This window comes from Netta rufina (assembly GCF_964035555.1).
Source record: "Netta rufina genome assembly, chromosome: 22".
NCBI classification, from domain to species: domain Eukaryota; kingdom Metazoa; phylum Chordata; class Aves; order Anseriformes; family Anatidae; genus Netta; species Netta rufina.
Genome location: NC_140146.1, coordinates 1,984,235 through 2,005,619, shown reverse-complemented (window position 1 = coordinate 2,005,619; position 21,385 = coordinate 1,984,235). Strand labels below are relative to the sequence as shown.

The 21,385-nt window shown below is 55.8% G+C and overlaps 1 protein-coding gene across 1 annotated transcript in view; it reads left to right on the top strand.

Annotated features, from left to right (window-relative positions):
- FBXO42 (F-box protein 42) overlaps nt 1-21,363 on the top strand; it is a 48,802-nt gene extending 27,439 nt beyond the window's left edge. The window contains exons 5-10 of the mRNA XM_084300020.1: nt 14,122-14,275; nt 15,278-15,388; nt 16,018-16,114; nt 17,194-17,250; nt 17,699-17,815; nt 17,981-21,363. Of these exons, the coding sequence (XP_084156146.1) occupies nt 14,122-14,275; nt 15,278-15,388; nt 16,018-16,114; nt 17,194-17,250; nt 17,699-17,815; nt 17,981-19,081 (1,637 nt within the window). The 3' untranslated portion in view covers nt 19,082-21,363. The remainder of the gene's footprint in view (nt 1-14,121; nt 14,276-15,277; nt 15,389-16,017; nt 16,115-17,193; nt 17,251-17,698; nt 17,816-17,980) is intronic.
- Nucleotides 21,364-21,385: the final 22 nt, after the last annotated feature.

Here is a 21,385-nt window from a genome sequence, read left to right as displayed (position 1 = left end):
CAGGGCGCAGCGGCCGGTCCGTCCTCCCTGCCTCTTACTGCTCCAGCCCGAGCGAGCAGGCAGCTTCAGACCAAGTCTGTACTAAAAGCATTTGGGGTAGTCTTCATGTGACACAGCAAGCGTGCAAAAACCTCTCCCACCTCTGTTGCTCCAGCCCTGCTGTATCCCCAGGCCCCGCTCCGTACCGCTTCAGCACTGCCGGCTTCTGGCCCGTGTTTCGAGGCAGAGTTTGGAGCTCGGGTTTCCCCTCGTGAGCTGAGGGGAAGGTGCCTTTGATGGTGTTGTGTCAACAGAAGGAGCAGACGAAAGGAGGTAGGAGAGACTGCTGTCACCTGTCCAAGGAGGCTGTATCAGATGTGGTCCCGGTGCGGTGGGAGGCTCTCTTGGCTGCAGCATGAGAGCCCCAGGAGCCCGCCCGCTGCGTTCAGCGCAAACAGAGCGCCTTGCCCTTGCCGAGGCTGTCCAAAAACCTTGCCCCGAGCAGAAAGCCCTGTTTTTGTAATCTCCTTTTGGAAAAACAGCGGCAAGTTTTCAAAACAGTCGGTGAAGTTTCATAACCCCGGTGCTGATACGGGGCGAGCTTCCTTTTTCGGGGCCTCCTGGGGGCTTCGTGGAGCTGAGCCCCCAGGGCTGCGGGGTGGTCTGAGGGAGCAGTGGCATTTCTGAAGAACAACCAATTGTTTGAACGATGGGAACAGTCTCACGTCTGGATGGGTTTAGAAGCCGCTGTGTCTGAGGATCTCCTGAGATCGTGCGGATCGTTCAGTCGCTGTCCTTGACTGCGCTCCATCTTTTTTTCTGTAGCGGTCCCTGCTGAGGCTTGTTACTGAAATACTCTGCTCTGACCCTGTACTGCGATGCTCCCGTTCCCATTGCTGAGCGACTTGCCGTGGATCAACGCAGTGAACAATCTAAGGCATGTCCTTGCTTTGGAAAAAAAAAAAAAAAAAAAAAAAAGCAAAAAAAAAAGAGGGCAACATCCTGACCTGCCCAGGGCAGCAGTCTCTAAAGCAGTGCCTCCCAGTCCGTGTGCTGCTGCTGGTCCCGAGACACCAGCCTGTGAGGTGCTCCTGAGCAAAACAAACACCTTCCCCTGTGTGCAAGGAAGGAAACGAGGAGAGGCAATTTTGAAAATAAACTTTCAAAATTTAGCCCAATTTGTTTCCATTTACAGCCAGATACCCTTAAGGGGAAGGCTGCGAAATGATCTCTGTGTACATGTGCATTTTTAAGCTTAGTGCAGCGCTGAGCAGCCCCTTTTAATTGAAGGCACCCCTAACTTTTTAATAAAAACTTGGGATCACCTTGAGCTCTCTAAAGCCATGTCATAGCTCCAGGCCTCCTGGGAATCAGAAGAAGTGAAAATCTGATACCTGGCACAGAACGGTGTCTCTAATTATGACTGCAGCTTCAGGTGTCTAATACTTCAAAGTAGAGCAGGTTAATGAAACCCGTGGAAATTCCTTGCCATATGTGCAGTGTCTTTCTGGATGAAAATGGCAGGGGATGGACCTGAATAAAGAGCGCTGTTGTAGCGCTGAACCCAGCCTGGAAAAGAGGAGGACGCTTCCTCCAGGTGACTTTTCCTGATCTGGTTTGTTTCTTCCTTATTCCCCTTTGGATGTAGTAGTTATAGGTCCTGTTCCTGCCTTTGCAGACTAAAACTTTCCACGTTACCCCAAGTCTCTGTCCTTCCTGACTTTGCCACAGCCGAATGCTGTGTGAGCCCTCCAGCCTGGAAAGCCTTGACCCCTGCGGAAATTCTGCTTTAATTCTGGTGGCTCTGCAGTGCTGCCAACTGTGGGACTGGAGTGTGCTCATCTCATACCTGATTACTGCCCTTCTGAGATGGAGCCACGAGCTTCTCAGCTTTGTACCTGTGTCGATGCCTGTGTCTGTAAGGTGCAGCCACTGGCACTGCTGCCACTTGCAGCGCTCATCACGTTCGTGCCATCCTTCAGGACAGGCACTGTCACAGCACAGGTTGCTTGGAATTGCTTTTTCCAATTAAATCTATGGAGCTTGTTCCCTCTTTGGGCTCGCAGATTTACCAGCAAGGGGGAGCGCTGGCGCTCGTCTGTCAGGCTGGGAGTGCCGAGGAGCACCGGGGCAGGCAGCCTTGTGAGAATGCTCCACTGCAGCCTGGAAATAGGAGGCAAAGAGCATCTTCTGAAGAGAAACCTGGCTGACAGTACACACAGAAATGCTTCAAAGAGCAGCACGCTGTAGTTATGCAGCCATCTGCTGCTCCCAGGAGCTTTGCGAGTGAAAACTGCACTTGGGCAACATCTACACCAATTTCTGTTGCAAAATGCATCCTTGCAGGGAGCGTGCAGGCAGACGGGTTTGCTGCGTTTGAGAACAGCAAGCTGCGCCCTTCTCTGCAAAGGAAGCAACGTCCTTGAACGTGGAGCTTAACTTCATTGCTGCCCCTCCAGAGAGCAAGCCCAGAGCTTGTTTGGCCAGCTCCGAGCTGCAGCTCCATCAAGCTCAGGTATTTCTTGGTGCCTCTTGGTCCCTGGGTTGGTCTGTGCGAGGCAGACAGGATGCTAATTTGTTTCTGTCTTCACTTGGGCGGTTTTGAAAAATGTCTCTAATGAAACTTGTGTTATTAAATATGAAACGTTTCAAGGCCAAGAGAAAAACTGGCAGGTGAAGGGCTTTTTTTTTTGATTTTTTTTTTCCCAAAGCTGTGACGAATCCATCTGCTGCCGCCTTATTGGGAAAGTATTGCGTGTGCGCGGAGGGCTGGTTTCCAGGACGTTAATCCATCACTGCTCAGGTTCAATAGGATCGCTCTGCGTTGCCGATTAGGTGCTTAATCTGCGCGGGTTTTGGTTTACGACACACACCTGTCCTCGCTTTGATTTGCCAGGCCCCGTCCTCCATTCCCGCGGCCTCTTCTGCTGTTTGTGTTCAACGTCTGAAAGTGGATTTTTGATCCATTTTCCCCTGAAAAAATCTGCAGGGATCTGTCCTGCACATGCATTCACCGAACCAGGCAGGAAGAGCCCGAAGTCTGCTGCCTCCTTCCCTGGATTTTGTAGGGCTCTTGGATGTGTTCTGCCTGTGTGCCTGCTTTGAGACAGCACTCGTTAAATGAAAGCTTCAGAGGCAAGGCCTTGGGCTCTGTAGCTGGTCGGCAGAATGGGAAATGGCTGTGGTCTGCATGTACCAGGGTTAAGAAAGGAAAATACCTGTGCCTCCACACAGCTGCAGCACAGACAGGGGAGCAGCTGGAAACCTGCTCACGCATCGTGTTTCAGAAGAGAGCTTTAACCTGCAGCTCTAAAATGTGCGCCTGTCTGCGAGCAGCTGTGCTTCTTGTCCCCACCTCCCTCGCGGGGAAGGGGATGGGATTTCATTCGGTGCTGGTGCTGCTCCGTGTCCAGCAGCGCCTCGCTGGGCGCCCTGCTCCCTCCGTCCCTGCTGGTGCCTGGCTGCGGGCGGCCCCCGACCCACCTGCACCTCTGGGATCCCATCAGTGTGCACGGGCTGGGTGCCCACAGCACTTCCGTGCACTGCAGTTACGGGAACAACACCATAAATCACCCCATAACCTCGTTCCTACATCCTCCTTACGGCTTGAGGATGGGGGGCAGAGCCTGTTAGGAAGGTACAGTCAGGATCCCGTCCTCGCTTTGTTCGCAGGGCCACTGCTGCCATCACTTCTCCATCATTGTTGCATGCAGGGGTGCAGGAATGCGGTGCCAGAGGCAGGTGGCAGGTGCAATGAAGGAGCTGGGAACGGGCCCAGGGCTCGGGGCTGGCTCTTGTTGCCCATGCAGGCGCTGCCTCTGCCTGAGGGGGCACTGAGCTCGCTCATGGCAGATCCTGCCCCGGTGTCAGACCCTCACCACGCAGCATAAAGCTGGCTTTGTGTCAGCAGGCCAGAACACCGGGCAATATCTGCCTTCTGATTCCTGCTCTCAGTGCACCGCATCCATCCTGCTGTCCTGGGAGTTCAGCGAGTTGCTGTCTGTGTGCACAGCTCGGGAAAGCAGTCCCTGCCATGGGATCCTCGCCGTGACAGCTAGCCTGCATCCGTCAGCGCATCTCCTGCGGTGTCAGCTCTGCGGGGACAGCTGCTTTGCCCTCCTGTCCTGTGTCTGACAGCTGGGCCTGACGTGGTAGGAATAAATGGTGGGCTGGAGCTGGGGGGCTTTCACAGGGGGAAAACGGGATGGAGGAGCACGGGACAGAAGTGGTTCAAAGGGAGACGGGTGTTGTAAGCAGGTCTGGTTCTCCTCTCGCCTTAGGACTGGCCCAGGGACTTGAGGTTCTCCTGCAGGCCCTGAACTGCCAGGGAAGTGCCAGCTGCGTGCTGGTGCAGAAGCGGAGGCAGGCAGAGGAGCTCCCAAGCATCTGCTCACCCCCATCGAGCACAGGGCTAGGCTTCAGTCCATCACACGCCAGGTCTTTCATCGAGATCTCAGACGTGGAGGGCCTGGGGCTCCCCGCAGGCTGCAGCCAAGGCAGTCCTGGCAGCACCTGGGTGTGCCGCAGCAGGGAGCCCTCCAGGAGATGGTTTTCCTTGCCCGTCCCTGCTGCGCTCCACGGCTCGCTGGCTGCCTCCCCTTCTTGCTCGTGTCCGGGATAAGATACCCGGCAGGCCAGGAGCTGCCGCTCTGTGCCCAGTGCTGTGCTCAAGCGTGCTGGAATTGAGTTCCCCAGGAGTGTTTGCCCGAACTGGAGCTGGCAACCCTGTCACAGTAACAGCAGCAAGCCTGTGTGCAGAACAGAGCGATAGACGTGATAAGAAATTATTATTTTTTAACACTGTCTCCTGGGTAAATGCTGACGAGAGGGAGAGCAGTTTAAAAATCAGGGCTTAAAACCCACCTGGACAGCATTTGTCTCTCTAGAAACATTTTGCAGGGAGGAGCCCTTTTGTTTTGGTCCTTGGCTGATCTGCACGCCCCTGGCTAACCGAAATGTGGATGCAGACGAGAAAGGAGCCCCCAGACCCCTCCAACACACCGCCCGCGGGGCAGCGAGGCCAATCCCAATGCCCTGGGAGCCGCGCGGTGCCGCGAGGACAGCCGAACCTGCAGGTCTGCTCGTTCCCTCCCTCGGTCCTTCCTTGTATTCAGTTTCTTATCTTTTATCTCTGGGAGCACTCGCTCATTTTTTTCCCCAGAAGCACGGGCCAGAAAACAGACCCCTCCGAGGGCATTGTCGGCGCGGGTCTGGCGTAAAGGCTTGACAAATAGTTTGTTGCTTTAACCCCGTCGGATTTAGACTCTGAGAGAGGAGGTCCCCGGGCGCAGATCCCTCCAGACATTAGCGGAGGAATTTTTCCCACTACTTCCTTCATCAGCCTCCAGGGCCTGTGCAGGGCATTTTTAGCCTCTCTGGTCCCCGTTTTCCCCGAGCAGCGCACAGAGGGAGCCCCGCGCAGGGACGGGGGCTATCGAGGGGTGCGTGCTGCTTTTCAGCGCCGCAGGTTACACGCTCTCATTTTACGTGTGACTCGGGGCCATCTGAAAATATTGCTGACGAGCCTGTTGTGCCAAACTGGGGAAAACTATTTGTGGCCCTGTTGGTAAATAAGATGACCACGATCTGCAAAAATAGGTTCCCGATGCCAGGAGGCCTTATATAGACGGATCCGTAGCCTGGCCGTGTTAGTGGTGCTGGCCACCCGGTAGTTCCCAACGAGTTTGGGAGCTTCTGAGTGCCTCGTATGTCTGAGATTTGGGTGAAATTTTGAGCACATCCTCTTGAAATGTTGCAGATAAATCTCCATTTAGAAATACTCATTCCACCACTTGTGAAAGCAAGCGCTTGGAGAGTGCTTTGCTTTTTAATGGCCTCGAAAGCACAGGCCTGTCATTTTTCAAACTGGTGTTTCCATAAGCAGAAGTTAAGGCTGATTTTGGAAGAGTTTTTTTGCTACACAGGTGTTCGGGGTGTTAACACACTGGGTAAAAGCTGTGACAGCCTCTGTGCAGGGGACTTCTTCCTGATTCTTGATTTCACAGAACTGCAGAGAATTTCATTTCTGCGGGACGTTTGCTCACCCGAATGTGGTTGACTTGAGCCAAGGTATTTGCAAGCTGGTGGGAGGCTGTGAGAGCAGCCAAGGCATTTGTGAAATCTCATTTTCTTCTCTCATCTGGAAAGAAGGTTTAAAAATGCCAGCAGGTGCAGCGGCCACGTGTAGCAGTGCTCAGCGCGGTGCTGCCTCTGATAGAATCAAAGCATTGCACAGGCAGAAAGCTGAGAGCCTGAACCTGCTCCTTCTGAAGGTTGGTGCCGAAATTGGGGGCGCTGCCCTTGCAAGTGGTGCAGGTAACAGGCACAGCTCCGTTTGGGGCTTTTATTTCAAAACCCTGCTACCTGGATGGATTTACGACAAGGGAAATAAATCCTGTCGGCTGGGAAGGAGCTCGGAGGAGACTTGGGGAAGGTCCTGCTTGCGAGGCTTCGGGCAGGCTGTGCTGACACCTATCGGCAAGAGCTCCTCGCAGGGCGTGCTGCTGTGCCTGTGCCTTGATGGCCCCATCCATGAGGTCACATAGGTAACACTCAAGATTGAACACGCAATAGTGACTTCCTGGTGTGTACAGTCACTGGTACGAGGTGCTTTCAGACAGAACTCAAAATGCTCACGCCTCATAACCCGACTCTACATCTTTCACAAAAATGCGTGCTTTAAAAAATTTCTTCTTAAATCCGGTAGGCACGTGGAATGACAAAGCACTAGATCATGCTTGTCTGCAGTCCAAGGATTAGTATTTATTCCTTGCATGAAATATTCAGCAAGTTTGGCATTAAGCGCTGGAATTACTGGAACAAGGGAGAAAAGTGCACTCCTCGTGTGAACAAAGCACGGTGCAGACACCGATGGCTTTTGGAGATCAGCCTGAAAACAAAAACTGGGGAGACAGTGAGCACGGGAGGAGCAGGTGAAAAGGCAGATGCAAAGAGGTGCACTGAGCGCTGAGTGTGGTGTCTGGGGACCTGCAGTAGGCACCCCTAGCCTGTGCCTTCTCTCCCTACCCACTGCGGTCATGCTCGGATGCAGCACACAGGAGAAGAGGCAAGTCAGGATCCCAGGGCCAGGTTTTCAGTAAGTACTTGCATTTTCTTTGCAGCCACAGTTCTGAAGTGAGCATAGCCCGGCTCCTCCTGACGCTGAGCTGTTTGTGCTTGTTTTGGGGAGGTTTCTCTGACTGCGCACACAGGATGCTCCTTAAAGGAGAGGGATGGTTGAGGTTTTTCAGCCTCTTGGTAGCTGTAACCTCACCAAATTGCACAGCAGCCATTTCCTGAAACACCAGTAATTTTGTGTGGGGCTGGAAGGGGTTCTCAGACCTCTGAAATTGCCCTGCCATGTCCCTCCTGTTGTGGCAATGAAACGGGAGCTAACTGGGAGCGTGACTTGAGTGAAAAGTGTGGAGCTCAGCACAGACCGAGCACACTCCTCTGCAAACCCACACATACTTCAGTCCCTTCCCTACAATTACTGTTATTACCACATCGTAGTCTGATACAGCAATTTCCATTCCTCCGTTTGCCTCCTTGAGGGAAGACGAGTAGCAGGAGCTGATCAGCCCTTTCTCCCTCTGACGGCTGAGCTCTTTAATTAGCATCAGAGCAGTTTTGTGTAGGACGTCGGACTGTTACTCAAATCACTTGAAAGTCTGCAGGGTGCAGTATCACTGAGGGGGGGGAAAAACACGTAATAAACCAGAGAAAGGTGGATAGCTCGTTGTCATTCTGATCCCACCCACCTGGAGGGAAAGGGAGCTTGCAACAGCGCTACCATTTACGGCACGGCCAGCTTTGCATTTCCCAAAACCCGGTGAGGTTGCAAAGAGGATGGGGGTGACCTCACCGTGAGCAGCACTCGGCACCTGGGAGTGACACTGCCGGTGACAGCGCCGTGAGAAATGTTCCCAGCCAGGATAGGCACCAGCAAAAACCCCTCCTGCACCGCTGTGTGCTGGGCAGGGTGCAGAAATTGCAGCAGAAATTGCACAGTGCAGAAATTGCATCCTTGTTTTCAGCTATTAAGAGATAAGGGGCAAAGCCCCGGGGTGTTCTGGCACCCTTATCTTGTTGCCGTTTGCCCAACACTGCCGTTGCTGTGTAAGGACGTTTCTGACTAACGCTAGCAAAGGGTGACTCAGTAATCCTGTTGCACAGGGTTCACAGGGCACTGCCTCTCCTTTTAAACAGCGTTGTGGACACTAAAGTTGGGCTGCGTGAGAATTTCCGGGGCAAAAAGATGACTGTGACATTGCAAAAGCCTGGAGGTGACTGATGGGGCTTTCTGACTTCTGCCTGCCCGGGAAAGGCTGCGGGACACTGGACCTTCAATTCAACGCCCCGAGCCTTTGCTGGTGTCGGGTGGAAATTCAACACTGAGAGCTCAGCCGAGTCTTTGCTGTGTGACAGCTGCCCTAAGCGTCAACGGCGAGTCGGTTCTGTACCCTGAATTTTATATTCTTGCAGAAAACCTCCGCTCGTTCTGCAGAGGTGCACGGATTTCTCCCCCCCACGCGAACTGAGCAGGCAGCAGACACGGGTGCCTGCAGGGGCTTTGATTGAGGCAGGCTGTGCCTGTTGGGAAGGCGACTCAGATCCTGTTCAATTTTTCTTGAACTCTACAAAGCTCTGCAAAGCTGAAGTCCTCTCTGTGGCACAGATCTCTGTTCTCATTTAATGCTTCCTGGCAAAAGAAAGGAATTTTTTTGAACCCAGATTGGAGGGAACACTAAGTCACATGTGGCTTTGGTAAGGGAAAATGATACTTTCCTGGCTCTTAAAAGCTTTAAGGTTTAGCAGCCCCAGTCAAAGCTGGTCTTGAAAACGTCCCTAATCCCGGTGCCTTGTTTTAAACGGGACAAAAACAGGTGAAAGTCAGATGCTGGATGTGGGGCAGCTGAGTGCTGCGTTACAGCGAGTCCTGAGTGCTGTGGTTCGACTTCTGGAGAGAGCCAGTGTGAGGTGTGCCACCGAGGTGCCCGCTTTTCTCATCGGGGGGCTCCGTTGGCATCTCCCAGTCGTGGTGCTGAGGCTGGGATTGCCTGGGGTGCTGCTCCTCTGCCCGTAGGCTCCTCATTGTCTCGCTCAGCACACCGCTGGGGAAAAGCTTTCGGGCAGATCTGCAGACTACTACGGAAAAATCCGGGCTGGACCGTGAAGCCAAGGGATTTTTTCCTTCTCTGGTTTCCCTTCCCATAGAGGGAGAAAGATTTGGGGATTTCATGCTGTCAGACAAGTTTCAGGATACGCTGAGCAAGGCAAAACGCGACCTTCCCGGCGGCAGGACAAAGCTGCTCCGCACGAGCGTGGTCGGGGTTGTGCCTGGGCCGTGGTAGATAACGCACCGGGGCGGATGAGGTTTCCAGATTGGGGCTCACCATTTGGTTCCTTTAAGTCTGCTGGCCTGAAAGCCGGGCCAGGGAACCCAGGCTGAGCATCGGGGCAGCTGCTGCCCGCCGGGAGGCTGCAACCCCAAAAAGCCGTCGGGGAGAGCAGGAGCTGCCCAAGTGGTGTGAGCACAGTGAGTGTGAGCCCCCTGCCCCTCGTTCCTGCCAGGAGCCTGGCAGCCGGGTGGCCTCTGCTTCTCCCCTTCTAAAGAGCAATTTGCTTTTGACCGATTCTTTGCAGTTCTCCGTAAGCACAACACAAACTCCTCGGAGCAAAAGCCCGCGCAGCGTTTCGTTCTGCTGAGACACCGTGACTTTGCAGAGCTGCAAAAAGCTCGGGAAACGCCAGGTTGCTGGCAGAGGTCGCCTTCCGTATCTGGCTGCTGGAGCCCAGCATCTCCCTGGCTCTTTCCCTGGGAGTAATACATTGCACTGATAACGTCCCTGCGAGATTAAGTGCATCCGTGTAATGGGATGTAATTTGTTGAACAAATGCAGCTTGCTGGCGAGGCGAGGCCGGCTTCCAGAGGAGGGTTTTTCCCCGTTCCCGTGGCTGTGGCCGTGCTGCCCGTGGTGCTGCTGCAGCTGCGAGCCCCCGAGCCTGCCCTGGGCCTGCTCCCTGCTCCCCGGCTTTCTGCGTGCACCGTGGGCGGCTTCTGAACCTGGGGCTTGGCTTCCTTCGCGGTGAGTGCCCTGGCTGCTGGACGAGCCTGCTTTAATTTCTCAGCTCGCCCTTTGAAATTGGAAACTCGGCTCTGGGCCTGTGTTTGTTTATCCCGTCACTGCTTGGAAAGTGAATCAGCTCGGGATGACTGCGATCGGCTCGCTGGAGCCCATGGAGCAGAGCATCCTCCTGCTGGAGCCAGGGCTGCTTGAGAAATCCATCGGGCCCGGCAGCAACGGCCCCCAGCCATCGCTAGGAGCACTTCTCCCATCACTCCAGAAAGCCGAGCCTGCCCAAAGAAAATTCCCACAAAATTTCTCTCCCTCATAGCACCCGAGAGCTCCTTCCATGTCTTCCCCTCACCCCGGAGACGGTGCGAACGCCTGGCTTCACTCCATCCCCTCTCCTGCAGTATTTCCCCATCTGATGCTGCTCTGAACCAATTCTTTCATCTCTGCGATCCCGTCCCAGCAGGCACCCAGCAGCTTTTCCCTGCGTTTTTATTTTCGTCTTTTAAGCTCCGCTTGATGTTTGTTATGTGCCCCGTTTCTGGAGTTGCTCGGGGCTGTGCCTGACTTCGGTAAAAGGCTGGTCTGGAAATTCGTGTTAGCGTGCCCCTGGAGTGAGGTTTTTCTTTTGTGGCTGCTGATCTCTGCGCGTGCTGCTCCAGTGGCATTAGAGGGCTGAATAAATGGGCTTTAAAAAATGCTTATAAGGACATATCATAAATAGGTGGCGTTCAGAGCTCGTGTCAGAAGCGATCAGAGGCTGGCGTTTCTCTTCCACACGTCCACGGAAGCCAGAGATCTTTTTTGTTTGTTTGTTTTTGAAAAGTATGTATCTGCTTTGTGAGCCAGGAAAATCCATCAGCTGGAAAAAAATAGCTCGACTGGCTTTTAACTCCTCATCTCCACGGAATAAACAGCGTCAGCTGTAGAGAGATGTTCCCCTCTATGTTCAGAAGCAGTTAATTGCGCTGCACCCTCTGCGTGCTTGGGTTTTTATCCCCAAGGAAAGATAATCTGATAGAGGGCTCGGTGGTGTTACCGGGGTGCGGAGCTTGGAAACACGTTCCGTGCTCGGCGAGGAAGGGCCCTCTGCGCCCACCAAGGAAAGGAGGCCGTCGGAGCGGGTGCAATTAGCAAACGATGCCCTTCTGCAGGCGCTGCTGTACTTCGGTCCGCGGCAAGGCACAGAGGCCGTTTCATTTGCAAGTGTAATAGCAGAGCGCTCCGAGCAGGTCGTGACAGCCCCGAGAGGAGGAAGCCCTCCTGTCGGATCCTTGCTGGCAGCCTTTGAGCCGCCGCCCGGCCGGCCTCTGAAGCTCGGACTTTGAGCTGCGGGGCCCCGGGAAGCGGAGCCCTGTCCCTTTGATGTTGCTGGTGCCGTACCTGGCTCCGCGCTCCACATACTTGAGACCTGAAGTCACAAAGGCTGCGGCGCCTCTGCCGCCACCACCACCTCCTCCCCCTCCTCCTCCTCCTCTTTTGCTTCCTCCCCCTCCTCCTCCTCGCCGCCTTTCCCGGTGCTGCACCCCTCGAGGTGCTCCTGCCCTTCCTGGGCTTGGTGGGAAGGTGGCAGCGAGCTGGCACGGAGCTGTGCTCAGACACCAACTTCTACCAAAGCTGCTTTTGTACCATTTTAAACCCCAAACTACAAGCCTCGGCTTTGAGCAGCGTCCGCTGTTGCTACAAAGCTCAGCGGGGTTTACTTGGAGACCTCCGACAGCTGCTGGGGCAGTCGGGTTTGCAGTCCGTGCCCGTGCGTGGTCATGTTGCAAACATTTTTATCCTGCCATTGCTTTTGTGCCCTGCCTTAGCAATAAGGAAGCGGTGTTAATGCTCCAATATTCCCTCTCCAGGCTGCAGCCACCCTCGTGCACGTTTCTGGCCGAGCGCAGATCAATGCAGTTGAGCCGCCTTTATAGGACAGGCACTGAGCACAGCAACCTCGCAGAGAGCCACCTCGTGCTGTGACATTTCCCCCATTTCAGCACACTCCACCCGCGGAGCAGAGTTCACGGCTGGCCCCAGGACATCGCTCCCGAGCCGGGCGGACGCCGCCCCGCAGTGCCCGACCCTTTGAAGCCCCGAGCACGCCGCGGCCGCCTGCTCACCGCACGGGAAGAGGCTCCAAGAGGCCAGCTCTTCCTCTGGCCTGTGAAATTCAGATTTTTTCCTGCCTAGCAGAACGAAACTCTGCCTTCGTTTACACCCGCGCAGCGTCCAATAATAGGCAAAGCTTCCTGAAAAACCAGGGCTGGCCTCTGCCTTGGGCTGTTTACATGGCTGTTGTTGGCTCCTTTGGGAACCGTCTCGGTGTCTGGGGCAGGGGCTGGCCTTCAGGTTGCAGCAGGAGGCAGGGGGCATTTCCCACTGCCCGGCAGCCCAGACCTTCCTGAGCAGGGTGCCGGGCTGTCCCTCCAACCCCAGCCCAACCTGCACAGGCACAATTCTAGCCAAGCCGTCTGTTTAACACCAACTCCTGTCCCAGTTTAAAACCAGCACTTTTTGCATCTCACTGGTGTCCCTGCTGCAGACAGACCCGTGCAGCGACCTGCTGCGTGCCCCATGCTGTCTTGTGATGTCCTGGGTGGATAAGCAGAGTGGTGGGTAAGGGAACACGCAGACAGCCGGCTTGTTCTCTACAAGTCAGGTAGAAACTTTGCTGGCAGTCAGCTTGCCATGCCAAGCCTGGGAGAGCGACTTTCAGGCTCTGCCAAGGAAATACTTGGGTTGGAAACCTGCTGGTGTGGATTAACGAATTGTACGCAGCCAGGAAAACTGGAAGTCTGGAATTTGACTGGGAACAAAAAGTAACCAAACATGACCCTCTCGTGGCACCTCAGACTTTAAGGAGATGTTGGGTACAGTCCTGGCCATGCCGTGTACCTGTCCTAGCAAAACGATTGTTTCCTGAACAGCTTTATTCCCCTCTTCCCCCGTAGCTGCAGCACCTGAGAGCAGCACCAAAACCTGCCTTGTCCCTAGAGAAAGGTGGCAGCAAAGCCCCTCAGCCTCTTTGTGCTTGGCTGGGGGTTGCTTTTTGGCTTGGCTCTTACCACCCACCACCTGGAACCCATCACAATCGAATTGCTTTTCTCAGCTGCAACACCTTAAAATAGCTGCTCTGGTTTCTTTTAAAAATAGGCTCAGTGCTGCATGTCATTACCTGCTAAAAATGCTTCTCCTGGTCCTATTAGGACATCAGAGGAGAGCAGTCGCTTTGTTATCTCAGCCTTTTGGAGAGGGTGCTGATGCTCCTACAGCCACGTGCGCAGCCTTGCCCTTGAGTTGCCCCTGGTCCCGCATGGCCCTGCTTTGGATGACACATTCGGGGGCAGCTGAAAACACGCCTGCAGAAGGTGAGATCAGTGCCTTGCTGCACTGGGAAAACCCTCGGGATCTGTGTTCTGAGCACAGAGCATCACAGCAGCGAGAGGCCGCGTCTTGCTTTCGCACGTAGCACTCCTGCTCGGGAGGTACCTGGCTTGAGCAAAGCCTTCAAGCCTCCAGCCGGCTGGGCGAAAGTCCCTCGGTGATTTTTTGGAGGAGCGCTGCCTTGTGTGAACTCGGGGAGGGGCTGTCAGCTCCCGCAGCAAAGCGCTCGGGGTTTGATTGTGCCGCTTTGAGAAAACGGGATTGGGTTCCTGCCGCCGCCTCTGAGCTCCCCAGCGATCCGCCACGAGCAACGCCGGATGTGTTAGAATTAGTATTCATTCTCACTCCGTCCTTGGGGAGAAGTTAGTAGGTATTTGGAGGTAATTATTGCTTTTATTCAGTGCTAAAGCAATAATTTAAAGGGATATGTTAGAAAGCTAGTAATTTCCTGCCAGTGACTGACAGATGTTTTGCCATACATGAAATGTGCTTTCAGGCTCCTACTAATTACAGTGACACAAATTGGCAGTAGTTTTCTTCCCAGGCTCCCAACTCTAATTTTGCCTTCTTTGCTGCTTTTTTTTTTTCAAAGGTGGAGCCTCCGCGTCACCTCGCTTTGGTAAAATTCCTGTAGGGTTTGATGCCTGTGTTGGAGCCTGGTTTCCTAACCGTCCCCCTTCCTGTCCCTGCCCAGGTTCGTACCCCTCTCCCAAGGCTGGCGCCACACTGGTGGTCTACAAGGACCTGCTCGTGCTGTTTGGCGGGTGGACGCGACCGAGCCCCTACCCTCTGCACCAGCCAGAGAGGTTCTTCGATGAAATCCACACGTACTCGCCCTCCAAAAACTGGTAAGAGAACCTCTGGATTCGAAGCACGGGCTTTGATCCCTGGAACAAGTGTCTGCAGTGCCCGAGCGCTGCCCGAGGTGTCTCCGCAGGCCCGCCGGGACTGGCTGGCAGGGACAGGGGGTGCCAAGGTGTGGCTGATCCCGGCGTGTCTGCGAGGCTCCCTTTCAAACAAAGAGCAGGCAAGGCATCGCTGCTCTGGCCCAGAGACTCGCACGCACTGCTGTCTGACACCTCCTGGGTGGTGCTCGCTTCCGTGTTGCTGTGTTACCGAAAGGCTGCCAGCACCACCCCAGTGCTCTTTGGAACATCTTTGGGGCGGGCAGAAATCTGGGTGCGAATATTCCCAGCGCGTAACTCATCTGGCTGCGAGCTCGAGGTCGTCCTGGGGAAAGTAAGGGAGAAAGCCTTAGCTCCTGGAGGTTTCACTTTTTGGTGGTGGTGATCCGAAATTCAGGGGAAAGGCGATAAAGCAGGGGTCTGTGCTGCTGCAGAAAGCTTTCTGCCTCTGCAGCTCCAGCAGGGAGCGAGGAGGTGGCAGGAATTTTCCCTTTAAACAGCATCCAGCTGATTTTAGACCACACTTTCTCACTGATGCTTGTGTGAGAAAGGAGCAAATGCTGTATCAAAGCAGCGAAGGTTCTTGCTCCTCTTTCATTGAGAACTTTTAATCATCAAAAGTGTCAATTACCCGATGCACTTTGGGCAGTGTCGTTAGAACACTGTAATTAAACTGCATTGGAAATAATTCAGGGCAAACTTAATTGAAAGGGGCGATATTTCCAACTTGGCCTTGTGACTTTGTCATGTTTTAAAAATGTTGAGCACATTAGTATTTCTAATTAGTTTCGTTATTATTTGGATCTTTGTCGGTTTTCCCTGAGGTTTTCCTCTGTAATGCTTTCTTGAGGACTCTGCTGGCCCGTGGGATTTTTCATTTTGCCATTCATCCAGGACCATCCTTTCTGCCCCGGTGCTGAATGTCTTTTCTCCCTGTTCCCCCAGGTGGAACTGCATCGTGACCACCCACGGCCCCCCTCCCATGGCAGGACACTCCTCCTGTGTCATCGAAGACAAAATGATCGTCTTTGGAGGCTCGCTGGGATCTCGGCAAATGTAAGTGTGGAGAGAAGGCGTCTGAGGGGTTCTCCTGCGAGCAAGGGGTGTGTTGTGGTGGTCGTGGGGTAGCAGTTCAGAAAGAAACCTCTGAGGGGCTGGGCTGTGAGACCCTTTTCAGCAGGACCCCTCTGCAGCAGTCAGCACCAGCAGCTCGGTGCTGCCCGGGCCGCAGATAAGCGTGCCGCCAGGGCTGTCCGCGCAGCGCAGCGTGACTCAGCGCCGCTCAGAGCAGTGCCCTGAACTGGGGCAGCCGAGAGGAGGTGAGGCGTGTGGGAAGGTCACGTGTGGGTGCAGATCCGTGTGTTGATCGGAGGAGTCTGAGATCATCCTGGCTGCTCACCCTGCCTGCCCTCACGCACTGCTGGGCTGGTGCTCGCTGCCGGCCCGCTGCGGGGTCTGCCTGCTGGCTTGCTGCACCTTTCACTGCCCAGGGCAAATTCCCTCGAGGCGCCAGCCTGCAGAAAAACGATTCTGTGATAAACCCTCCACCCTGAATCAGCATTTTGAAGCCCCTGAGGGCCTGGTTGTGCCGTCAGGAACCAGGCATGCTGCAGCCGGGTGCTTGTTTGGGACTTGAGCTGAGCGGCTGTACCTGTGGCTCAGTGTTTCTTCTCTCATCCCCACAGGAGCAACGACGTCTGGGTGCTGGATCTTGAGCAGTGGGCTTGGTCCAAGCCAAACATTTCTGGGCCCAGCCCTCACCCGCGAGGTGGCCAGTCTCAGGTGATGCTCTCCTTCACTGACTCAGCTCCATGGCAGCATGCACTGCCAAAGATAAACCAGAGAGAAACCAGGCACAGCTGAATTTCCAGCTTCCAGGCAGCTCTCTGTGGGTTGTCTGAAAAATAATGCCCAATTTCTGAGTTACCTTTGCAGTCCTTTGCCCGCCAGGCCCTTGTTTTCTCTAGCCAGCTGTTCTGTGAGATTGCACTTTTAATCTCCCCAACGCTCTGGTAGATACTGCGCTGTGTCTTGCACATGACTCAGAACCGTAATGAGCATTTCTAGAAAACAAATTGCTGTTTTACCCATCAGAGGAGAAACAGCTATCAAGCCCCGTGGCGTTTAGGATCAATTAGGTGTTATCACATGTTGGTTTTGCTTGGGGCCCCTTTAATTGCTCCGGTCTCCTGATCCTTGGTTCAGGTGACTATAGATTGCACCCGCTGAGTGCATGGCTCCGGTGGTGCCTGTTTTAGTGCCTGCCTGGGGCAGGGAGCTTGTGGGAGTCACCGGGCTCAACACAGGCGTCTGTTGCAGCTGGCAGTCCTGCCCCCCCTTCACAGTCCCCAGGAGGACACTGAGGGGTGCTTAGTGCCTGACTGGCCTCAGCTGGATGGAAGCACCCCAAAGAGATCACGTCGTGCATGAGAGTGGCTTTCTCCCCATCCAAAGAAAGGGAGGGGGGGGACTGGTTGCCCACCGTGAGCATCTAACACGCGTTGCTGTAAGCCTGCAGCCTCCCAGGTGGTCCTTTCACCCTTTTTGGGAAGAGGAGCATTGCATCCTCTGATGTTTGCTCAGCCTCAGGGACGGTAACTGCTCTCCTCTGTAAAAGGGACCGGCTTATGAGCCGTTTGGGACAAGGCAGCGGGGCGAACTCTGCATCCCGCTTTGCCCTGGGCCCAGCAAAACCGGCTTTCCATCCTGGCTCCACTCCTCATCCCCAGGCAGACAAAATTCAGCAGCGTCTGTGCTGCTGAGAAGCCGTAACCCGGCTCTGCACTCAGAGGCCTTGGAGAGAGCACAAGGGATGGCTTCGTGTCCTTCCTGCTCTGAAACGCTCTTCTTTGCCCCCACAGATTGTAATCGATGACGAAACCATTTTAATCCTTGGTGGCTGTGGTGGTCCCAACGCAGTAAGTATCCTGCAGGGAGCAGGGGCACAAGCCACAGGCATCCTGCTGTACCTGTGAGCCCTGGGTGCTGGCTTGGGCAGCGGGGGGCTCTGCACGTGACCTGGGGGGCATTTTTTTGTCCTGCAAACTAGAGCTCACGGTGTAGACGTCCCACAGAAGTTGTTACTTCTGCTGGAGCTGCCTTTTGTTAACAAAAACCACCCCGGGAGCTATCTGAGCAGTTCATTGAGGTTAACTGGAGGAATTGTCCCTGGTTTTGTGCTGGGACAGCAGACGTGGATGAAGGGACTTGTCCGTGGCCACAGTAGGGTGTAGGCACCCCTGGGTGCTCCGATCCCAGTCAGCTCACCGTCCCTCTGTCTGCAGCAGCACAGCTCCGTTTCTGCCCCCGATGGGATGACCCTGGCAGCAAGCTGCTCTCCTGCATCTGTCACACTTCTCTTCACAGCTGTTCAAAGACGCCTGGCTGCTGCACATGCACGCGAACCCCTGGACGTGGCAGCCGCTCAAGGTGGAGAACGAAGACCACGGAGCCCCAGAGCTGTGGTGCCATCCTGCCTGCCGGGTGAGTGGCTTGGGACGGAGGCAGCGAGGTCTCTGGTCCGTCTTACCCCCTGCAGGCCTTTGCCCAGGATGCCCCAAACCCCTGCCTTTTTGCCCCAGTTCCTTCCCCAGAGCTCGAAGGGCCGCCCTGCAGCTGTAACGCGTCCCCTCCTCTCCCCTCCTCCAGGTGGGACAGTGCGTCGTGGTCTTCAGCCAGGCTCCCAGCGGGAGAGCCCCGCTCAGCCCCAGCTTGAACTCTCGCCCCTCTCCCATCAGCGCCACGCCGCCCGCCCTGGTGCCCGAAACGCGGGAGTACCGCTCCCAGTCTCCCGTCAGGAACACGGACGAGGCTCCCTGCGTCAACGGCCGCTGGGGCACCCTGCGGCCCAGAGCGCAGCGGCAGACGCCCTCGGGATCGCGGGAGGGCAGCCTCTCCCCGGCCAGAGGCGACAGCTCGCCCGTGCTCAACGGGGGCAGCTTATCGCCCGGAGCCGCTGCGGCCGGCGGCGCCTCCTTGGACAGCCCCGTGCAGGTGGTGTCGCCCGGCACGCCCGGAGCCGCTGAAGGCTGCGAGCTGAAAGTCGGGCTCGCCCTGGCGCCGAGGCGGGGGTCGCTGCCGGAGCAGAGAGACCTGCGCTTGGGGTCCCTCGACCTGAGCTGGGAGCAGAAACCGGCTCCCGTCGTCTGCCAGACGGACGGTGCGGACAGCAGGACGCTCGGCGCCGGCACCAGGAACCCCCCCGAGCAGACCAACGGCATCCACACGCCGCCCCACGTCACCGGCTCCCTGCCGGGGGCTGTCTCGCCCGGCGCGCTCCGCAGGAGCTTGGAGGCCGTCAAAGCCCTGTCCTCCAAGGGCGCCTCGGCTTCTGCCGCCCTCAGCCCCCCCCTCGTGGCCTCGCCGGGGTCCCCGGGCAGCCAGGGCACGGGTGCCGAGGCGCGGCCGGGCTCTGCCCAAGGCGAGGGCCATTCCCTGCCGCCCATCGCCCGCCGCCTGGGCCACCACCCTCCGCAGTCCCTCAACGTGGGGAAGCCGTTGTACCAGAGCATGAACTGCAAGCCCATGCAGATGTACGTGCTGGACATTAAAGATACCAAGGAGAAGGGACGAGTCAAATGGAAAGTGTTCAATAGCAGCTCCGTGGTGGGGCCGCCCGAGACCAGCCTGCACACGGTGGTGCAGGGCCGAGGGGAGCTGATCATATTCGGCGGCCTCATGGACAAGAAACAGAACGTGAAGTACTATCCCAAAACAAATGCCTTGTACTTTGTGCGAGCAAAGAGATAATGTGGCCCGAGCTGTGCACCACCACCACCTCCCCTCCCTCCCCGGGGCTCTCCCTCTCCTTTCTAAGTCTGTCGCGCAGGCACTCAAACTGTGAATTAGGGCACAACAAACCAATAAAGTCCAAGCAAACCTCCAGTGCTGCCCGCCCGTTCCCAGTAAGACCCCAGTTAAGCGAATCGTGTTTACAAGCAGGGAGGGAGCTCCCTGCCCATAGGATCCACGTTGCTGTGCTCACGCAGGAGCTCTCTGCTGTGACCTAGGCCAAGGATTTAGGGTGAGCAGGCGGGAAGCCTGCCATCCCGTAGCCTCTTGAGTTTTTTTTGTGTTTTGTTTTGTTTTTTTCCTCTTCCAGGGGTTTAAGAGGCCTCGTATCTCTGAAACTCTTTGTGGAACACGAGTAGCAGCGGTTTCAGTAAGAACCAGCTCAATACCTGCAGACAGGAGGCTGTTAGCTCGTGTGCACTGATTGCTCCCATGCTTCGAGTATGGCTCTGTAAGGAACATAACAGCAATACCTGAACAGGAACCTTCCAGCACTGCAAGTTGTGACCTTTGCTCCAAACAAACACGATGCCTTTTTTGCCTCTCACCCCTTTGGCCTGACAGTCTCATTCCTGTCCTCCATGCAGGACCGTAAGAAGGAAGAAAGGACAGTTTTGCGTTGAAATGCCAAAAAAAAAAAAAAGTTGAGAATCGGCTGGGCAGGACTCGCTTTCGCAGCCCTCTCCTCCTTGCCTGGCAGCCTCGGTGCTGGATCTGTGGCGCTGTGTGATCCCGGCCGGCGCAGTGGGTACGTGTTTGGGAACGCTCGCAGCAGGGGCACGGCGCTGGCCGTGAGGTTGCTGCTGTCCCCCCGTGCGCCTCGGCGGAGATGGAGCCTCCCTGCTCTGCCCCGGCTCCGTGCCGCGCTCTGAGGACGTGCTGAAACCGGGTCCGAATCTCAGAAATTCTTGGGGTGGGGGTGGTTCCTGCGAGATCCCGACCCGATTTCACCGTCTGACATCTCCGACTGCTGCGTGGGGGGTTCAGCATCGTTCTGGATCCCACAGCAGAAAACGGTTTACTCCCAAAATCACGTTGCGCCACCAAAACAGAGATTGGGCTGCCCGTTCCCCTTCAGTCTCGGGGATTCCATGTCCGTGAACGGCCCAAACACGTACACAGCTTTTCTGCGCCCGCTGAAGCAGCACCTCATAGCCTGGGAACGCTTTTTTTTCCAGCCAAAACGATGAATATTGGTAAACTGGAGCATGTGAGCGGCAGGGTGGGCCGGCATTAGCCTTGATAGCAGTAACAAAATCATCTTTGCATGTGCCTCCTTCCGCAAAGATTAAAACAAAGAAAAATCCAAATGGATTGAACCTGTGTGTCCGTCTGGGACAAACTTCCTTCCTTCCTTCCTTTCCAGCTTGAGATGTGGGGGGTGGAAATGGGCAGATTCTGCTCAGTTTTGGTCAACAGCGCGTGCCCAGCTCCGGCCCAGGGCTGGCAACCGCCGGCATCTCTCACCCAGCGCCTGAAATAGCTGAAAAGTAGGAAACTCGCCCCAAACCGCCGCCCGGCCCGCCGGCAGTGCCATGACGTGGTCCCCGTCCTTCTCCGTCCCCACCGAGCTTTGCTGGCTTTGGCTCGTCGGAGCCGCGTCCCCGGGAGGGCTCAGGGCTGGATGTTTTCTACCGAAATCCCCCCGCCCCGATAAAAGGGGATTTATCCGTGAGCCACTTGGGGCTGGGGCAGGGCCCGGGGCAGGACGGTGCCCTGGGTGCTCCGTTTGTAGACAGACCCCTGCTGAAATCCCCGCGCCTCGGGAGCGCCCACCGCGGTGTCCGGCGCGTTCCCCCCCGCCTGCATGTCCTGGCATCGCCCCGGAGCGAAACCCAGCAGGAATTTGGAGCCGCTGGCTGCGAGCTCGGGGTGTCCCCATGAAGGGCCATCAGTCCTCATGCCGCCTGCGCCCTGCGTCCTCCACCAGCCCCAAATCCCCCTCAACCGGCCCCAAAACCGCCCTCCCCTCCCTGCGCGTCGCAGGAAGGCATGTTCTTGCGATAAATTCCTCGGAAATGATAAATTCCTCGGAAACGGCCCCGTTTTCCCCGGCGGCGCTGGTGCTGTGAGGTCCCCCCGCCACTCAGGTCCCCCCGGCGCTGGAGGCTCGGCCGCGCGTAGGAACGCGAAGTGATTTCGGTGATATTTAAATCTGTGTACATTTATTTTTTTTTATGTTTTTCCCCCTTCCTGGATGAATTTTTAGCAGTTTAACAAATAAAAACTGAAGAAACGGACGGGCTGCCGCCTGTGCTTGGG